At 39.7% G+C, this 22,490-nt stretch overlaps 1 protein-coding gene across 1 annotated transcript in view; it reads right to left on the bottom strand.

The window, feature by feature from the left end:
* Positions 1-22,490, bottom strand: part of HSD17B12 (hydroxysteroid 17-beta dehydrogenase 12) — a 164,446-nt gene that overhangs the window by 59,918 nt on the left and 82,038 nt on the right. The window contains exon 4 of the mRNA XM_079930682.1: positions 1,324-1,431. Within this exon, the coding sequence (XP_079786808.1) occupies positions 1,324-1,431 (108 nt within the window). The remainder of the gene's footprint in view (positions 1-1,323; positions 1,432-22,490) is intronic.

Raw genomic sequence — 22,490 nt, forward strand, 5'->3', positions numbered from 1 at the left:
GCTAAAGGAAGAAGAGCTTGTGAAAGACTCCAAGTAATGTATGTATTAGAGAAGAACAAGGCAAAAATTAGACCTGTGTGTTCATTCACCTTTTGCTACTGGCTCTCCTGTAAGTATGGAAATAGCTGTGAGGGTAGGTGGGGTGTGGTGATGTATGACATGGACCAGGCAGGAGCTGAAAAGATAACACATCAAAGCCAGGGTTAACCCCAGGTCCAATGGCACTATGTAGGGCTAACTTTTTTTAAATTGCCTTTTCAAGAAATTATATGAGACCATTCTTTTATAGTATGAGGAAGACGGGTGGGGTCGTGACTAAAGAAAGGTTAAGAAACATTTTTTAAAAGTATTTTCTCTTCGTTGTTCCTCCTTTTATAGTCCAATAAAGAAAACAATGGCAATTACCAGGTTCCCACCAATTTAGGCAGTGGGATAAAGAGATTTAGTGAAGAAGTGACATTTTTCTGAACTAGATGCCCTTTTTCTTTCTAGAAATGAGTCAGAGAATGCTGGGTGACTTTCTGAAGCCTGTTTTTTTTTTTTCTTTTCCTCAAAATCTGGTGAATCTTTTCCATAACAAGGACCAATACTTCCACATCTCAGCAGAAGCATCGGTTTTTGGCAATAAGGTAGCTGAGGTGTAACACAAGGAAGTAGGAGACTCAGAAAAAACAAACAGTGGCTAAATCCCATGCGCAGTACTCAGTCTCTACAGCAGCTTAGGCAAGTCACTCATCTCTCTGAGCCACGTCTTCTCAACTGGGATGATACCTCTCCCCCCAAGAGAACAAAAATTGATTCCGGGGTATGGTGTGAGCTCTTATCCTTTTTATGTATAAAGAACAGATATACATACAGCACATAAACAAGATACCCAGTGGATCTGTGGTATTAAAGTCTCATGGGAGGGTAGACTAGGGGAAAATAATGTCTAAAAAGGCTCCTTGTTGGGGAGGGGGTAATATTGAACAAAAGGCTGAGACCCCTCTAAGCCTTTATTTCCTCAGCTGTAAAAATGGGTCAGCATTACCCACCACAAAGGATTATTATGACATAGCTATATCTAAGTATATACAGAGAGAATGAGAGACTGGAAATAAAGCAGGCAGGGAAAACAACCTAAATTGTAGAATCATCATTAAAACACAACCCAAAACATAAAGATTCAAGTGTATATAGATCCATATCATCTAATGATCACTTGTATTAACAAGACAATTTTCTTCTCACTAGTCATTTCACCAATTGAACACCTAACATCCAAAAAGAAAGTCCTAGTCAATAAATGCAAGAAGAATCTGTAAACATGAAAAAGATACAAACCTAAAACACCAATTTCAAGACCTGCCAAGCTTGTTTTAATTTTATCATAAATATCTTCTGATGCAAAGTCAACAGCAATGGTCTTTGTTTCCACTTTGAATTTTTCTCCTAGGGAAAAAAACACAAATGGAGAGAGGAAAAATTAATATATGATTTAATTAATTAATTTAATTAATTAAATTAAGATTTAAGCATTTGATGACATTACCCTTTCAAACACTTTTCTCCCCCAAGTTTTATATGAAATTTAGACCAGGATAATTTTAAGCGATCATGAGAGTACCTAAGATATGATATAGAGTCAACACAGTAGTTCTGCAATAAAAATTCCAATGTTATCACAGAGCTGGCTGAATGTTCCTTAATCGGTTCTCCTATAAACCAATAATGATGACTTTTTAGACTCTTAGGTACAAATAAAAAAACATGATGCATATCATAATATTATATACTCTTTAAATATCACTGGTTTGTGATTTTAATTGCAAACTGATACTTCATAATTTCAGGAAAAAGTCTTAAGTGTGATCTATTAAAACAAAAAATCCACCTTATTAAAGTGGAAATAAAATGAATGATCTGGGCTTCCCTGGTGGCGCAGTGGTTGAGAGTCTGCCTGCCGATGCAGGGGACACGGGTTCGTGCCCCGGTCCGGGAAGATGCCACATGCCGCGGAGCGGCTGGGCCCGTGAGCCATGGCCGCTGAGCCTGCGCGTCCGGAGCCTGTGCTCCACAACAGGAGAGGCCCGCGTACAGCAAAAAAAAAAAAAAAAGAATATGATCATATTGGAATTTAGGAGCTTGGTTAATAATGAATAATCACTACATTTAAAAAGCCACACAAAATGCATAGTAATGGAGCTACAAAGTGATACCAGAAAGACCTGTGTTCTACTTTGCACAGGACTGTTAAGGTCCAAACAGAGCTAAGGGAAATAACAGATTCAGAAATGAGACCCTGGAGAAACAAAACTCATCTGAGGGAAAATGTCATGTTGATTTCTGCCTTCACTAGTGAGCCGCTTTGAGAAGATGGCAGGGACTGCGAGGTCACCCAGACTTGGGTACCAATTTGACTTCCACACTTATTTGCTAAATGACTTTGAGCAAGTCACATACCCTCTATGGGCCTCAGCATCCTCTTGTGAAAATGAAGGTAATAATGACCATTAGTGCTATCAAAGGTACCAAAGTATTACTTTAGTACTAACAATACTACCATGTACTGGCATACATGAGGCACTCCATAAAGTCTCCAAGAATACTTATTCTTTGGAGCTTGATGAGAATTCAAATGAATTAATTTAAAAATCCTGCTTCCAAAAATAAAATTTTCTTCCTTCAAAGTCAATGCCAGTTTATCACAGAATATACAGCAGTAATCCACATAGGAGGTTTCTGTTCTTGATCTGAAAGGATTTATGTCTAAAACTAAAGAGCTGGTTCACAAGAGATTCTTTAGACTCAATGAAAAGTATCCATCCTAGATAGGAATCTATGAATAAACAAGAGAGGATATAACTGACCTGGAAAATACCTATCTGGTGTTAAAGGTATACCTACTATTCGAATATAAATGAGTTATTACGTGTTCATGTAATGGACAGCCAGATACAGGGCTGTCATTTCCCAGTAGCTGGTCTGACATGTCTTAGCATAAATGGCTCACAGAATTTACCACAAGTAAGTAAAGAACTCTGCCTTTATTAGAGCCACCAATTCACAAGAAAAAAGACCAAAATCAAAAGGCTGAAGGATACATTTTATTGAATGTAAAACTTTATTCTGGAAGTAAAATAAGATAAAATTTATCTATTTATTTGAGGAAAGCAACAACTGTTTCCACACTAGCACTATATACTGACATTTAGGAAAATTTCTCTCTAGTAATAAAAGCTACCCCACAACCCCTGAATCAAATTTACTTTTAGATCTCACAGGATTTGGTGAATGTACTTATATGGCACAGTCTTACATAGATACGCTGCTTAAAAAAAAAAAAATTCAGAGACCCTTTTGGAAAGAATATTACTTAATAAGAACCCTCCAGTAAGCTCTTTCTTATGTCTTCACACTAGGATAAGCAAAATGGTTTCTGACACAAGTTTTTCAAGATAAATAAAAATTTGAACTTATACCTGAATTACTCTGAACCATGTTCTAGTCCAGTTAACGTTGTTTACTTTCTGTTAACTTTTCTTCACTGCCTCTATTGTGGGCTTTTCTTTCTTTCTTTCTTTCTTTCTTTCTTTTTTTTAATGTAGGTCAGCTCTGTCACCCTCCTTGCAATCCTCCAAAGCGTTCCATCTCTTTTACAGTAAGAACCCAAGTCTTCAGCATCAGCCTGATACTGAACTAATCTCCACCCACTTACTCTCCAGTTGCTCCCCAGCCTTGGTCACAGGGGTTCTAGCAGTCCTTTAGACACAGGATGTTCCCCAAATACACTCAAGGCTTTTGAACTTACTGTGCCCTCTGTCTGGAATGCTTTTCCACATCCCCTGTCTCTGTTGGGTCTTTAAGTAAATATTACCTTCTCAGAGAAGTCTTCATTGACCACCCTGTAAAAAATGCAGAGCTTCCCTGGTGGCGCAGTGGTTGAGAGTCCGCCTGCCAGTGCAGGGGATACGGGTTCGAACCCTGGGCCGGGAGGATCCCGCATGCCACAGAGCAGCTAAGCCCGTGCACCACAACTACTGAGCCTGCGCTCTAGAGCCCGTGAGCCACAACCACTGAAGCAAGCGCCTGGAGCCCGTGCTCCTCAACGGGAGAGGCCACTGCAGTGAGAGGCCTCCGCTCCGCAGCAAGGAGTGACCCCCGCTCGCCGCAACTGGGGAGAGCCAGCGTGCAGCAACAAGACACAAATCAGCCAAAAATAACTAAAAAAAATTAAAAAAAAAAATGCAGCCATTCCTCCCCAGCACTCCTTGTCCCCCTTCCCTGCTTTACTTCACTCCATCGTGCTTACCCCTCTCTAATGTACTATATACTTTAAGAACGCATGTGTTTGCTGTCATCTGCTCCCACCAGAATTAAGCTTGTGAGGACAAGGTCTGGGATCTGCTTTGTTCAGTTGCTCAACGTCACAAAGCCTCCAGGGTCCTTCCACGCTTTTCTCCTATTCCCCTAGGCTGGCTCTTCTCTTGGCTTCAAGAGAGCCACTGCCATTCCAAGCATCCATGCAGGCAATGTTCAGAGGCAGAAATGGGGCATCCCTGTTATATGTCCCTTTTATAGTGAGGAAAACTTCCTCGAAGAATCCAGCAGACTTCCCTCACATTTCTTTTCCCAAGATTATGGGATATGTCTTAAAAAACTCAAAAAAGAGCTAACATATGATCCTGCAATCCCACTCCTGGGCATATATCTGGAGAAAAACATGGTCTGAAAGGATACATGCACCCCAATGTTCATTGCTGCACTACTTACAACAGCCAAGAGAAAGAAGCAACCTAAGTGTCCATCGACAGAGGAATGGATAAAGAAGATGTGGTACACATATACAATGGAATACTACTCAGCCATTAAAAAAAGAATGAAATAATGCCATTTGCAGCAACATGGATGGACCTAGAGACTGTCATACTGAGTGAAGTAAGTCAGACAGAAAAAGAGAAATATCCTATGATATCGCTTATATGCAGAATCTAAAAAGAAATGATACAAATGAACTTATTTACAAAACAGACTCACAGACTTAGAGAATGAACTTATGGTGACGGGGGGTGGGGGGGAGAGGATGGGGGAAGGGAGAGTTAGGGAGTTTGGGATTGACATGTACACACTGCTATATTTAAAATGGACAACCAACAAGGACTTACTGTGTAGCACAGGAAACTCTGCTCAATATTATATAACAACCTAAATGGGAAAAGAATTTGAAAAAGAATAGATACATGTATTTGTATAACTGAATCAACTTTTGCTGTACACCTGAAACTATCACATTGTTAATCAACTATATGCCAATTTTAAAAAATTTTTTTAAAGATTATGGGATATGCATGCTCTTGACCAGGCCCATGTACTGGCTTTGAGGATTCCGTGAACCGTCCCTACCACTACCACCAAGTTGTGTGAATCAAAAATAGTAGCACATATATAAGAATAGGACAGGAAATGCCTCTCTTTGGCCAAGACGATTAGAAAAGAAGTATGAAGGATGTTCTAAAAAGCTGAGGTGGAGATAGCTGGCTTCCTTAGGAGCTAGGAAATAAATCTAGGCATCTTCCCCCTCCCCATAGTCTATCAGCTCTCATCTGACCCTGCCAACAGAAACCAACACGGACAAACAAGAATCCTCAATTTTAAACATCAGTACTGGGCTTCCCTGGTGGTGCAGTGGTTGGGAGTCCGCCTGCTGATGCAGGGGACACGGGTTCGTGCCCCGGTCCGGGAAGATCCCACATGCCGCGGAGCGGCTGGGCCCGTGAGCCATGGCCGCTGAGCCTGTGCGTCCGGAGCCTGTGCTCCGCAATGGGAGAGGCCACAACAGTGAGAGGCCCGCGTACTGCAAAAAAACAAACAAACAAAAAAACCATCAGTACAAGGATGTAATAAGCACCTGGAAGAGAAGTGGGGACCACATACACATAAAACAACCTTCATTTCCACCTTCGCCACCTCCCCTACCCAAGGTTCTTCATAAGACTACCAGTCCACAACTCAGCAACAGCCCACCACTGGGGAAGAGTAAGAACTTCATCAAAGCCTTTGGAGACATACTTCTGAGTACTCTGATCCTTGCCCACCACAGAGGCCCATGACATGACAGCCTCTGTCAAGTCTTTCCTCCAGGGTAGGAGCTGTGATAAGTTAAAATAAATACCCTACAAGTGTGTGGAATAAAGATATACAAACAAGTGAATCTGAAGGTTGCAATGGAAAGAGATGAGCCACTCAACTGCCCCTTCAAGGAAATTCTGGTTACCCCAGCTGCTGGGGTATCATCAGCAGACAGCTTTCTGGTGTCAGCCCCTTGGTGGGGGGTGGGAGGAGGCAGGGGGAGGGGGTTGCCTCAGCTTCAGAGAGTTGCCTGAACCAAGATCATGCCTTTCTCATGACATCCACATCCAATGAGTGATTGAGGTGAGAGTATAAAGCCACTGGACAGCTTTTACTGCCCACATTCTGATTCCAAAAGTATAGTCTGTTTACTATCTTATTTTTCTGTTCTTTTGTAATGCCCTAGTTTTAATTATTCTAACTTAAAGTTTTAATATGTCTAGTAGTGCAGAGCTCCTTTACTACTACTCTTTTTCAAAAGTTTATTGGTTTTCCTTACTTGTTTAGTCTCAGTTTTTATTGGGTTGCATTCAACATTTCAATTAAATTTATGAAGAATGACAATGTGGCGTTCCCTCTAGGCTCTCCATTTATTCAATGTCTCACAGTAAAATCTAGCGTTGTGAATTCTTAAAGAAATTAAAGAACTAAAGAATCCCATTATTAGAATACTACATACCATATGCAAAGATACTCCATACTACTGACTTAAACCCTTTGATATTTGAAATTGGATAGGCTAGCATCCTAGCTACTAGTTGTAGCCAAATATAATCATGCCCTCCTTCGCTTTTATCCAGATTGAAATGATTCCGATATGGTCTTGGCCCTCTATCTCTCAGCCTAGTGGCTAAAACGGAAAACTAAGAAGCAAAATCCTCTGATGATTGATATGAGCTGTTCAAGGCAGTCAACTCACTAGAAATGGGGGCAGAAAATCAGCTCTGGCTTAAAAAGTGGGGAATGAAGCTAAGAAATAGCTGGGCTGATACCATTCATCCCTTTTTATCTACTATTCCACTGAAAACCACATGACCACAATGGTAGAATATTAGAAAGCAAATATTATTCATAAATATAGAGCTATAACAATGAATGTCCTAACTGCCTTGAGTCAGTCCATCACTTCTAAGAATGGGTGCCCCACTCCTACACTCACATTGCTGATTTTTACTCAGAGGATCCTGAATTAGTTCAAGTCTGGAATTGACAGAGAAGGAACTTCTCTGTCAAAAGTAGTTTCAAGATGCAGCTAAAACACCTCTCAATATTAAAACTATCACGTGGGACTTCCCTGGTGGTGGAGTGGTTAAGAAACCGCCTGCCAATGCAGAGGACACGGGTTTGATCCCTGATCCGGGAAGGTCCCACATGCCACAGGGCTACTAAGCCCATGTACCACAACTACTGAGCCTGTGCTCTGGAGCCCGCGAGGCACAACTACTGAACCCGCATGCCACAACTACTGAAGCCTGCATGTCTAGAGCACGTGCTCCACAACAAAAGAAGCCACTGCAATGAGAAGCCCGCACACCGCAATGAAGAGTAGCTCCCACTTGCTGTAACTAGAGAAAGTCCGCGTACAGCAACAAAGACCCAATGCAGCCGAAAATAAGTAAATAAAATAAATTTAAAGAAAAAAAAATAAAATAAAAATAACACGTTTTTATGTTCAAACCTAGAAAGGTCATGAACATATTCATAATAACCTTATGTTTAACGTACTTTTAGGTCTGGCCATCACTATTTTCATTTTGTTCAACAAATTGACATCTCTCCACTTTCCCTGAAGACTAGGATAATATATTGGTGGTTTATATTGATACAAATACCAGAAAAAAAAAATCGACATCTCTCAAATGTAACAGTTTTGCTCTAAGCATAATCTTACAGGTCTTCGAAAGACTTTCCTCATTTTTTCCCCTGGGTGTCTGGGGATATTAGGTCTGAGAATGCTAGAAAAGAGGTCTAATCTACATAAACTCATGTACTATTTATAATTTTTCTATTAATAACAACCAAAAATAATATATTGATTCTTTCTTGACACATCTGCTCCAAATAAACAATCTGTCTTTCCCCCTAAGTTTCAGTTTCCCCCTATTCATTACAAAATTCCTATTACATTTATCCTTCCTCATCTTTTCCATATTATAAATTTCATCATTTAAGATTCGAGTTGTGTCACCACCTCTGTGGACTGAATTTTCATGATTCCTATTGCCTCCAACGTAAAGCTACTTACTTCCTCTCGACTGTGCTCCTAGAGACCTTCTATATAACACTATTAACACTTCCCATAATACATTATGCAGAGAGTCTCTACTTCCTAACAAACACAATCAATTTGTTATCTTTGTATTCCCAGCACCTAGCACAATGCCTGGCATATAGCAGAGGTCACTCAAATGTTTGTTGATTGAATAAATGCATCTAGGCCAACACAGCTGATAATATTAAAATCATCTCACTACTTCTTGAACTCCTCTCTATAGAAATAAACTACATGTCTGTATGAGACATAATAACATAAGGTACTTAACATTAGGCTTTTTAAAGCATTAAGATAAATTGAGAAACAACTCAGTTCTTCCATCTGTCCTGCCTGGGTTAATCTACCATTCACATGGAAGTAGAAACACTTTAGAGTAATTAGAAACCTTAGAAAACCATCCAGTCTCATGAATAAAGTACTCCAGGAGCTTAACTCAGGGGCACGGAGATGAACGTGGAAGACACTTTAGTCATGGGACCACTCTCCCTCTCCCCAGCCCTGAAAAAGATAATCAGGGGGAGAGGAGAGACTCTTGGGAAAATGGTACTATATTCAATGCTTACCAATTTTAGCTTCTTAAATCTAAATTCATTAAATTCAATTTGTAACTATAAAAATGTACTGCATGTTTTGAAAACCCCCTCCATTTTCACATGTTTTACAATATTTAGAGCTGTAAAAAGTGAGTCTTTTGTACTTTTTCTAAGTTTTAGGAGAAAACAAAGAACAAGTCCCCTAAACATATCCTTTCCACTTAACTTCACTCCTTTTCCTGTTTTCTTTCTTACTCCCAAACCTCACCATCTCCCTTCACCCCTGCCCCTTGGGATTAGACATCTCCCTACAGAGAAAACCTCCCTTATGTAGCTCTGGAGAAAAGGTGCTTATGCCCTAGATGGGAAAAATTCATCTGACTCCATTTTTTTTTAAAGGCCCACTTAATTATAATTATCAGAGATGCTACACAAATCATGGTCCATTTCTTTTTTACATTGCCCTTGAAAATATATTCATGACAATTTTAATCTCAGATGAAGAGACTCACTTTCAGTCAAATCAAAAAATCTGTCATAGCATCATCAGGGATTCCATCCCAAACCAAGTATTTATTTCTTTATTTTAAGCCAAGGTTATTATATATTTTATTCATTACAGCCTATTTAACTAGAACAGCTATCTGTACTAAATAAAAACCTTAAACCATGTGAATTTGTTTTACTGATAGGGCATGAATAGGTCCCATTCTTTTTAAGCCCTGAGTTCTACATTTGGTTCAGGTATTGTAGACCCCTGGACAAGGCACCTTTGAAGAAATTTTCAAATAAAGATGTTTATTTTCTACACTTGGAGGGAAAAAAAGGCCTGCCAATGGAAAAATCTGAATTTTATTTTTTGAGGTGAGAAAAATATAAAAATTATTTCTAACCTTATTATGCTTAAGATTCCAAGATGATACTGCTAATACTATGGAAGCAGAGTATTATGGGCTGAATATTTGTGTCCCCTCCCCCAATTCATATGTTGAAGGCCTAACCCCCAATATGATGGTGTTTGGAGGTGGGGCCTATGGGAAGTAATTAGGTTTAGCTGAGGTCATGAGGGTGGGGCCCTTATGATGGGATTCGTGACCTTGTATGAAAATGAAGAGAGAGAGAGCTCTTTCTCTCTACACAACACACCTAGGAAAGGCCAAGGGGACACAGGGAGAAGACAAGCCAGGAAAGAGGCTCTCACCAGGAACTGAATCTGTCAGGACCTTGATCTTGGGACTTCCCAACCTCCAGAACTGTGAGAAACAAAGGTCTGCTGTTTAAGAGACCCAGACTATTGGGGCTTCCCTGGTGGCCCAGTGGTTAAGAATCCACCTGCCAATGGAGGGGACACGGGTTCAAGCCCTGGTCGGGGAAGATCTCACATGCCACAGAGCCACTAAGCCCGTGCACCACAACTACTGAGCCTACACTCCACAGCCCATCAGCCACAACTACTGAAGCCTGAGCACCTAGAGCCTGTGCTCTGCAACAAGAGAAGCCACCACAATGAGAAGCCCACACACAACGAAGAGTAGCCCCCGCTCGCCGCAACTAGAGAAAGCCTGAACACAGCAACAAAGACCCAACACAGCCAAAAATAAAAATAAATAAAATAAATAAATTGAAAAATAAAAAGAGAGAGAGAGAGACCCAGACTATGATATTTTATTATGGCATCCTGAGCTGACCAAGACACAGAATTTGTTCAAAACAGCATGGGGATGCAGTCAGAAGCTCTGCACTTGAATGCCAACTCCATCACTTGGCTGAGGGTCCTTCAATCAAGCCTTTCAACCTTCAGGAAGTTCATTTCTTAGGCTTTAAACTACAAGAAATAATACCCACCCTACAGAATTCCTATGAGGATTACATGTCATAGCATTTGAGAATGTATTTTATTAAACTGTAAAGTCTTATTCAAATGTTTTCTTTTCCTGTATCTGCCAATATCTACAAAGATGACTGCATGATATATAGTTGTTTTTTCCTAAACAGCACAGGCTGCTATTAGGTATTATCTGTATCATCAACTCTTTCCTCTTTGCATCAGCTGCATATCCCCTGTCAATCTGACCAAGCACATATACCTCCACTTTAAAGACTGATTTACTTATTACTGTATCACCCATGGAATCTATGGTTACAATATACTACTTAAGCCATGCCTTTAGTGTCCCAAGTGTTTCTTTCACTCAATTTGCTTGTGATTAACCTTTGAATTACTATGCTTTATCTATTCCAAGATGCACATTTTTATTCACTTTTTATCTTTGAAATCAGAATGCCTTACAATTGACCGTGTGTCAGTTTAATAGGCCATTTTTCTTTCTTAATGCTTATAAGCTGTATCATTTCATGATCAATGGTGTCTCAGATTTGATGAAAGAAACAGAACCCTGCTGGTCTCCACCCTCCTCTTTCAGGTCACGAAATGAACAAAGGACAACTTCCAAATGCAAGATTCTCTGGTATTGCAGTGCCTATTACATTCCAACACCACCGCTAGTCAAGAAGGCAGAAACTTGCCCACCTGAAACTAAGACCCAACCACCTTAGCATATGTTCATTCATTTACTCAGGCGACACAGGCATTTGCCACCAGGCAAAGCACCTCACTCCCTAAATTGTCAGTTCTGTGAGGGCAGGGTCCATGTCTGGTATTTTCTTTACCACTATACACTCAGAGCCCAATAGTGCCTGGTACACGATAGGAGCTCAAAGAGTATGTTTTGGCTGATTAAATTCAAGTACACACTGAGTAGTGTCCACATGTCAGACTTTACCCTGAGAATAATAGCAGATACCTGCAAATAGGTCATGTTTTGGTGAAGGAAATGTGTGTGAACCCATCTGGTGCTCTAATAAACATAAACAAATCGTGCAAAGAGAAAGCAATCACTCTTGCAGAGTGGGATTTTCTACAGGAGGTGACACTGGTTTCGAGTCCTTGAGTAGGAATGGGCCAGGCAGAGAAGGAGAAGTAGGCAAAAGCAGAGAGTGGGGAAAAGGAAGGGCATGTGGATGGAGTAGGTGGTACACAGAGAGAAACAGAAAGAAACAGTTCTGTAGAAGGACATTGGTGGAGGCTGTATGTGCCAAGATAACAAGCAGGACCAGCTACATAATTTTCTGGGGCCCAGTGCAAAATAGAAATGCGGGGCCCCTTGTTCAAAATTAAGACTTTCAGGATGGTGACAGCAGAGCATCAAACCAAAGACAGGGCCCTGTGCAAATGCACAGGATACAGACCTATGAAGGCAGCCCTATAACACGTTGACAAGTCATCCTGTGTGTTAGAGTACTTAGCAGAGGTTCTTAAGCTAGGAAGTGACACGACCACACTTGTTTTTAGGAAGGAAATGCTGTGGCAAAGAGGACACAGCCTATTACCAAAAGTAACGGGCAGGGCTTCCCTGGTGGTGCAGTGGTTGAGAGTCCGCCTGCCGATACAGGGGACACAGGTTCGTGCCCCAGTCTGGGAATATCCCACATGCCGCGGAGCGGCTGGGCCCGTGAGCCATGGCCGCTGACTGCGCGTCCGGAGACTGTGCTCCGCGACGGGAGAGGCCACAACAGTGAGAGGCCCACGTACCGCAAAAAAAAAAAAAAAAAAAAAAAAAAAAAAGTAACGGGCAGCTGGGAGAGAACACAGCAGCTACCGAATCAGTCCTAAGAGAAGGGGCCCAAAGAAGGGAGGCAGTAGTGGAAACGGGAGATCTCTGAGTTAGAGTCTGAGTTGGGGAAGAGAGGACACAATGGTTTTATCCACCTGCTTTAGATAGTTTATTAACTATAGTATCTTAGAGCTAAAACAGTCTTCATTTGGGACTTCCCTGGCGGTTCAGTGGTTACGACTCTGCATTCCAATGCAAGGGCCACAGGTTTGATCCCTGGTCAGGGAACTAAGATCCCACATGCTGCGCAGCCAAAACAAAAATAAATCAAAAAATAAAACAGTCTTCATAAGTTTTGCATATGAGGCAACATTCCTCCAATTATGTCTCAGCATTTTTTAAATCACATAAAATGTTTCTGTTATTTTTATTTATTTTTTTTTTGGAAAGCAACTTTTTTCTTGAGGTAGCTTACTTACTTCTCTTTATTGGCTTGAGAAATGAAATTATAGTCATCTCTTGGTATCCAGGGGGATTGGTTCCAGGACCCCCTGTGGATATCAAAATCCACAGAGGCTCAAGTCCCACAGTCAGCCCATGTATACACGGATTCAACCAACCCAGGATCGTAAACATAATACATGATCCTGTGGTTGGTTGAATCCATAATGTGGAACCCACAGATACAGAGGGCCATGAGTACTACCAGTGAGATCTGAGCCAGAGCTGACCAATTTTCCATGCAGGATAATTGTGAACTAAAAATCAAGTTGGAAATCAAAAGGCATATTTTTGTTACCTTCCGTAACATTCCTCCCTTCTTTCAAAGAGAAAGGTAGTTAGAACTAATTGAAGTCAGATATCACACGGTACCTTTCTTCTAAAAATGCTGATTGTGCTTTTTTTTTTTTTTAAGTGACCTCTTTTTATTTCAACCTGTCACTCTGTTCTTAAAAGATTCCACTCTGGTTTTGTGAGATCTTGCCACAGGAAAAAGTATTCCTTTCAAGATCTGGGTCTCTCACTTTGGTATTTAGAAAAAGGAAGCTTAACAGTTGCTTTTATTTCTTTAAAGACAAAACAAAACAAAACTAGGAACTTTCGAAAAAACACCATAAAATTTAAAGTATCAGCTACTGAAATGAGTATTTTACTTTATGGCAATTAATACTTTGAAGATCAATATAGTTCAACATTTTGTCAAGAGTAGAACCATTTTTCTATTTAACACAAAAAATTTCATTTAAATTATTAAAAGAGCACAGTCTTCATATATTAAACCAAAGTAAAAGCAAAAGTGCTTGATTTAGAATCTCCTCCTGTACTCTCTGAACTAAGGATAAGGACCCGACACCAATCACCCTGACTCTAGGACTTCCTAAGGAACTCAGAGGTTCCATGTAAAATGCATAGGGTTGCAGTTAATAGTCTACCAACTAAACAGGAGTAATAACTATTATAGTTATCAATTACTGAGAATCAACTAAATGCAAAAAAGTCTACTGAATGACATTATGTCATTTAATCTGCAAAAGAATTTACTGGTACCTTGCTGAAACTTGCAAATGATTACTCTCATAAATTTCAGTTTTCATCATTTGAAAGGCCATCGTTTATTTATTTTTTTTTAAATTTTGAAATAATCTCAAGCAAAGTTGCAAATGCTGTACAAGGAACTTTTTTTCCTGAACCATGTTCCATTCAGTTGCTGATAAGATTCCATCACCCATAAATCCTTCAATGTAGCGGTTTGCAAACTGTGGTCCATGACCCTGAGGGTTCCTGAGAGTCAGAAATACCAAGACATTATTTGCCTTCTTCAGCGTTGTGACAATTGCACCAATGGCACAAGAGCAATGATGGGTAAAACTGCTAGAATCTTAACAGGAATCAAAGCAGTAGCACCTAACTATGTTAAAAGTCACTGTATTCTTCACAGACTGGCAGTAAAAAAGAAAATAAGTCGGTTTCATTAAAGAATGTCTCCTGATGAAGCAGTAAAATAAGTAATTTTCTTAAATCTCTATTCTTGCGTACACATCTTTTTAATGTTCCATGTGACAAAATGCGAAGTGTGCATACAGCACCTTTTCTGTGTACCTAATACAATGGCCGTCTTGAGAAAAGGCAGGTGCAATTGAGTCATGAGCTGAATTAGCCCTTTTTTTCATGCAGCATCATTTTACTTGAAAGACCAACTGACAGAAAAACTATGCTTATTCAGATATGGCAGACATACCTTAAAAAAATGAAAGAAGTAAGTCTGTCACTTCAAGAAAAACAAGCAACAGTATTTATTGTCCATGATAAAACTGGAGATTTTAAGTGAAAATTAGAATTTTGGAAAACTTGTATCCACCATCATGAGACTAAAAGAAAAGATTTTTCTGATGAGATTAGGGGTGATATTCATAATTGTAATTTTGGGGGACTGTGCCAACAACTGTAAGATCTGCACAACTCATGGACCAATATTTTCCAAAGATCAATGCCTCAAGTTACAAAATCATGATTGGCAAAAGACCGATTCAAAGTGGGAGGTACACAAATGGATTGTAAGGTAATTGAGTATGAAAAATTGATATGTTTTCAGATTCCATATTGCAACTAACCTTGAAGAAACCTCTACTTAAGGAGTTTTGATGTAGTATCGAAGAATATCCACAATTATCTGAAGATGCTACTGAAATCACTTTCTCTTTTCCAACTACATATCCATGTGAAGCCAGATTTTCTTCTTATACTTCAACCAAAAGAACATATCTCAGCAGACTGAATGCAAAAGCAGATCTGCAAACGCAACTGTCTTCTATGCCAGATATCAAAGAGATTTTCAAAAATGTAAAACAATGCCATTCTTCTCACTGAATCTTGTTTTGTTTCAGAATAAATTTATTTTCCTTACTAAAAATACATTATGTAGACACAGAATGTGTTTATTGCTATTATTTTTACATGAATTAAATAATTACTTTTAAAAATTACTCAGTTTGAATTTCTAATACAATAAACATTGATAGCTATATCCCACATAAACAAAAGCTCTTTGGGGCTGTCAATAATTTTTAAGAGTATAAAGGGGTCCTGAGACTATAAAGTTTAAGAATGTTCCTTTTGTATTTATTTCCTACAAAGGCAGTCTCCTAAATATTACATAACCATCAAAATCTAGAAATTAACCTTGATACATTACTGCCTTCTAATTCTTGGGGTCTGTTCAAATTTCATCAATTGTCTCAACAATGTCCTTACTGCAAAAGGATCCAAATCAGAATCATCCATTGCATTTAGCTGCCATGTCTGTTCAGCTTCTTTCAATGTGGAACAGGTTTCCAGTCTTTTCCTGACCTTTATGACTTAGACATTTTGAAGATCACAGGCCAACTACTTTGTAGAATGTCCTTCAATTTAGGTTTGTATGTTTCCTCATTATTAGATTCAGGTTATACATCCTTGGTGGGAATATCATAGATATGAAATTGTGTTTCTCATTGCATCCTATCAATTGTCCCATTACCGATGAAGATACATTTGATCTCTTATTAAGGTGGTGTCTGCCTGGCTCCTCCACTGTAAAGTTACTATTTTTCCATCAAAATTTTTCTCATTAAAATTTCTCATCAAAATTTTCTCATCAAAATTTCAATTTATGCATTTATTTATCATTATTAGTATGGGCTCATAATTTCCTATTTTAGTCAATAGATTATAATTTCTATCATTTTAATTTTAATGTTCAATTTATCCAGATTTGATTAATGGGAGGGAGTCCCTTCAAGCTGGCTTCTGTGTCTTTTTGACACGTCCCCATTATTCTTTGGATACTTTCTTGATTTCTGGCACAATAAGATATCCCAGGCTCATCTTCTATTTTCCCTGCCCCAGCCCTGGAACTAGCCATTTCTCCAAAGAACACTGCATCCTTTATTAGAAAACAATCTGGAAGCCAAGATCTGGGTGCTGAGTTTATTCATTATGATTGAGGTGGAGCCGCTCCCAGTAAAGACTATAAGCTTTGGCAACCAACTTTTGCAGTGTCACAGGCACAATACAAGTACATATTGGGTAGCGTCCCACAGAGGACTTAGTTGCCGCTGAAAGACACTACTTGAGATGCTTTGATAGAGGAGCCAAAGATGCTGTAGGCAGGCCTTGAGGTTCTTCTCCAGAGCTTGGAACACTGTACATGTATTTAAGTCTCTTGGATACTAAATACACAAATGTCTTTGATATATAATGTGTAATAAAGGCTGATAAAACACTATAATTTAAGCCTTAGTTTCAGAAGGGATAGCTTTATTTGGTGCCTTCACTTGGTAGATAAAAGTATGAAAAAATAACTGAGCTATGTAGGGCAAAATGAGCTCTTGGTTACCTTATGGAGTTTCACGCTAAAGATATATAAGCAACTTCCATACTTTGCTCAAATCATTTCCAAAAAGTACACCAAACAGATATTGAAAAATAGATCCCATTTGCCCACAGCAACAATTTTATAATTGGAATTTCTGTTACTAAAATCAATCATAGCTAAGTCCAATAACATAAATACACAAATAATACCATCAGCCTCTGCAATAATTTAAAATAGTAAAATTATGCTCCCAAATACTGATTGTCTTGATGACCCAATTTACTAGAGTATATATTTAGCATATAAAAAATGTAACTATCATATCATAAATTTGACCTTAAAACATATCAGTCCCACTTAATATACAATAAAACTGCCCTCCTAGAATTTAGAATGATTTGGGCAGTATGGGCCTTTAAAAAAAAGAAGTTCAAGGATGTATGAGCTAAACCTGTTAATTAACAAATTTCTCTGTAGCAGACAGAGGCAGTATCATTTCCAACTGTCCTTACAGTTGCTTCAAAGTAGAAGCTCAATAGATATTATTACAATGTGGGTATCATAAAGGCAAAAATGAGGGATTTTCTCAGTACTTAAAAATAGACAAACTAAGATAGATATTACACCGTAATACCAACACACTGGTTGAATCAAGGCAGTTCCTAGAAGAGTCCCTGAACTCCCTTAAATTGTAGGCAAAATACTATGTATACATATTTTTATAGGAATAAGATTTTTATCATTTGGAATCACAAAATGGTCCATGACCCTCAAAAGAGTAGACATCTTTGGTTAAACTGCTCTCCAGAAATAACCACTGTGAACATTATGGGCTGTGATCTTGCAGACAATTTTAGATGCATATCGACATAACAGAGTTGGATCATGAGGTTAGTATTTGTATATATATGGCATGTTGTTTTTTTTTTTTTTAAACAAAAGAAAGACCAGACATTCTCTAAATATGCTACTCTGTAACTTGCTTTTTCACTAAAGATGGCCTTCCATGTCAGTACATACGGAGAGAAATTTTTAATTACACAGAATTGCTGGGCCACAATTTATTTAATCAGCCATTCAAAACACAGTATGAGCAGGCACAGATCAAAGGAAGAATTCACTGTACTGGAGAAGGAGAGTGTATCCTGGCAAGTTATAAGAAAGAAAATGTGAGAAGTCAATGAATCAGAGGAAATTTTACAGGTCACCAAGACTTTATTTTTAAAAGAAGACAAAATAAGGACCCAAGAAACTACAGAATGTTTACATTTGTTAACACCAAAGCCAAAAGTAGTTTGACCAAAAGGAGTTATGGCTGCAACTAAGGCTGATCCCCTCACATACACCCTCCCCAGGCCAAAGCGATTAGAATAAAAGAGAAAAAAACATATGTACACAAATAAAGTATGTAGAATAAATCATAATCCAAGGCAGGGCTATTTGTAGTCTCATTAAGGCCACCGTGGGGAATGGTCTGGGGAAGAATTTGGAAAAGGCTATACCACAGGCAACAAACAAAGGCATGAAGTCCTACAGGAAAAACACTGAATAATGTATTAAAGAGCCCTACTGAGCCAAAGCATTCAAGAGTATTTGTGGACCCTGGTCACCTCTTTTACTCCCATAACTGCGGTCAAGACGGGCAGTAAATCCGTGGCTACGGTTCTAATCACCCATATCAAGGTCTGGAAGGAATCACTGACCAAGAAGAGGTAGCTTATGTTCCCACTGCCCTGTTAACACAGAGCAATCTAGCTCGTACTATCTCCATTGAGAGGTTGGGCCCTGTCTCTGCTCAAACAGGAAAATGGATTAGGGAGTCACTGACAGACATTTAGATAGTTTCCCATTTCTCACTACTATAAATAATACTGTGTTGAATATCCTGTATATAAATCTTTGTGCAGTTACCTGAGTTCTTCTGTAGGATAAATTCCTACATGTAGGGCTTCCCTGGTGGCGCAGTGGTTGAGAGTCCGCCTGCCGATGCGGGGGACACGGGTTCGTGCCCCTGTCCGGGAAGATCCCACATGCCGCGGAGCAGCGGGGCCCGTGAGCCATGGCCACTGAGCCTGCGCATCCGGAGCCTGTGCTCTGCAACGGGAGAGGCCCGCGTACCGCAAAAAAAAAAAAAAACAAAACATTCCTACATGTAGAACAGTCAGGGTATATGTGTTTTTAGATTGGGTACAGGAGAAAAAGGAATCAACTTCTGCTTTTTTCCAGTCTGAATTAATTAGTTGATGAATTTCAGAAAGCCAGAAGCATTTCTGTCATTTTAAAAGAAGAAATATTTCCCCAGGTCAAGACTGGCTCCCAGGGCTAACAGAACTATAAACAGAGCCAGGCTGCAAGCAGTAAAATAAATAAAGAAATAAAGTGTTGAGTAGAGAGAGAGAAATGCTGGAGAGACCTGAATGTAGAAAAAATGAGAGTCACTAAGGCAAGTCTTGGAAACGTTCTTCCAAGCACAGGCTGAGGGAAGTTGGCCAGAGATAGCAAACAGGTATCTGGGCAAGGCTGCTCCCATCATGGAAATGGAGACGCCAGACTCTTTTCACTTGATGCCCTTAGACACACACTCTTTGGGCAACAGATGGCCATGCTCATGAAAGGAACTTTTGGTTTTATTTTGCCTTCCTCTGTACATCTGCCAACAGGGAGTAGTTACAATGATAAGTATTATAGGCTGTACCATAGTTATACTTCCTTTAAAATAAATAAATAAATAAAACTGGGCATTTGATTTTGTTTATCGGCCTATGAAACTTGGTTTCATGCAATTTTACCCTTGAAAGGCATATTTACTCTGAATATTTGGACAAAATCAGGTTCAGGGCCTGCATATGTATATACCAGTTTGTAAATCTTGGCCAACTCTCCAGAAGTTTCCTTTTGAACTGAACAGTGTGGAATTTAAGTTTTCTGTCTTGGACATGCAGGCACACGGACTCTCTCCGTCCCCGGCCCGGGCCACTGCTCTTTGGCAGCAACCATAAATGCATCACTGCAGGCCACTCCCGGTATACGGTCCCTCAGCCACAGTAGCCTGCCTACAGCCAGATTTCACACTCTGTACCTGAGCTGAATACGTTCCTCCGACAACTTGGAGCTCTCCTGTTCTATTTCTGACTTAAGATTTCTCTTATCTCACAGCGCTCTTCTAAAGCAGTCACAATGGCAACCTTTGAGTGCTTACCACATGCCAGGCACTGAGCCAAGTGTTTTCCATGAATCATCTAACTGAATTCTCACAACAATCCTAGAACATAGTGCTAGGACTGTCTCCATTTTAAACTGAAGTGAAACAGCTTGCCCAATGTCAGAAAGTTCTGTTAGAGACCAGATGGGAAGCCAGGCATCCAGCGCTGGAGAAGGCATCTTTCTCCCAGCCCCCCTTCTCTCTTGATCATGTCAGGTGCTGCTTCCTTATTAACTGAGGCTGGCAGCCTTACATTTATCTTAATTTTATTTTATTTTTTAAACAAATTTATTTATTTTTGGCTGTGTTGGGTCTTCGTTGCTGCGCACGGGCTTTCTCCAGTTGTGGCAAGCAGGGGCTTTGTGCGGTGCGCGGGCTTCTCATTGCGGTGGCTTCTCTCGTTGCAGAGCACGGGCTCTAGGCACACGGACTTCAGTAGCTGTGGCATGTGGGCTTCTGTAGTTGCGGTGCACGGGCTTACTTGCTCCGCGGCATGTGGGATCTTTCTGGACCAGGGCTCGAACCCGTGTCTCCTGCACTGGCTGGCGGATTCTTAACCACTGCACCACCACGGAAGTCCCCAGCCTTACATTAAGATCTTAATTTAGATCAAACAATACAACAAAAATTTCAGTTTCAGAATGACTCTTGACTTGCTGAGGATTATTGCCACATTTAACCCATAAATTTACTTTTGAAACTCTCAGTGTATGAATATCTGGAAACATGGCCCTGAACACCTTGAGTCTGGCTAGTCTCCTTCTGTTGATGACATAATTCAAATATGGATAGTCTCATCATCTAAAAAGCACATCCTCCAAAGTCTCTTTATAAGGCAGTTGATGCTATGGACATTCATTCATTCATTCAACAGATATTTATTGAGTGCCGACTATGTGTGTAAATATTAGCCATGACCCAAACCAATCTGCTTATCTTGGAGCTTAGAGTCTATGCAGGGGTAGGGGCAGACAGGAAAGAGACAGGTAAAAATATAAAAAATATAATGCATCGGGCTTCCCTGGTGGCACAGTGGTTAAGAATCCGCCTGCCAATGCAGGGTCACGGGTTTGAGCCCTGGTCCGGGAAGATCCCACATGCTGCGGAGCAACTAAGCCTGTGCGCCACAACTACTGAGCCTGCGCTCTAGAGCCCGCGAGCCACAACTACTGAGCCCGCGTGCCACAACTACTGAGGCCTGCACACCTAGAGCCCGCGCTGCGCAACGAGAGGACACTGCAGTGAGAAGCCCACGCACCACAACAAAGAGTAGCCCCCGTTCACCACAACTAGGGAAAGCCCACGCGCAGGAACAAAGACCCAACGCAGCCAAAAATAAAATAATTAAAAAAAGAAGAATGATAAAAAAATTTTTTAATAAAATTAGAAGAAAACTAAGTTGGAAAGACAAATTAAAAAAAAAAGATAATGCATCAAATTTGGTAACAAAAGCCATGGAAAAAATAAAGCAAGGCGAGAGGGAAAGGGAATGACTGAACAACAATTTTTTAAAAACGAAAATATTTTTTGAAGCTAAGAAACTGTCTACTCCTTTTTTGTTAAACTGGTACAACATTGTGTTTAAATTCCTATGCCATTCCTAGTGCGCAACAAATTCGTAATTACAGGTTCTTAATGGATCAAATTATATACCTAATTGAATGCTGAATCCTTAAGAAGTAAATTTACTTGTTTTTGCTATACCTTTCAATTATTTCTAAGAAAAAATGAGTATCTGAAATTTTTCTAATTGACAAATGTCACACAATTTAATGTAAAACATAAAACACAATGTGTCTATCATTAATAAATCCTATGTCTCTATACGTGTATTTTCAATCAAATTTGTAGGAAGTCTAAGTGGTCATTTTGAGGAAACCAATTCATATTACCCTAAAAGTAATAATCCCAGGCAGACCCTTAGTAGTCACTGAACTGGTCCCCTCAGCCAACAGCCTTCTGTAGCAACATTTCCTTTTTCCTTTATAAGCTTCAGTAATGACCACAGTGTCACTGCCATGAAAAGTTACCTTGAAAAGCAAAGGCCAACATCTTTTATCTCCCTTTTATCCTCTCCTATTCCTCATTATCAAATGCCACCAACAAGCAAGACTTCAGAGCTATGTAAATGAATCACATTGCACTGGAAAGTCACAAAAAGCACATCCCTATAGAGTTTTATTAAAAAAAAAAAAAGAAAGAAAAAATTCTACATCTTCCTTAGAAACACTAAGATGATACATGAGACGATATCCTCATGTATGATTATGTAACATAGGTATGATATGTACATATATGCAGCCGAGAGTATGGGAGGTAATATAATATGGAGCAGAAGGGAGTAGGGTGGGGACTGGGAGTTGGGAGAGGGTAGATCACCTATATCCTGCTACCAATGTCTCCC

The sequence above is a fragment of the Stenella coeruleoalba genome (genome assembly GCF_951394435.1).
Source record: "Stenella coeruleoalba genome assembly, chromosome: 8".
NCBI lineage: Eukaryota > Metazoa > Chordata > Mammalia > Artiodactyla > Delphinidae > Stenella > Stenella coeruleoalba.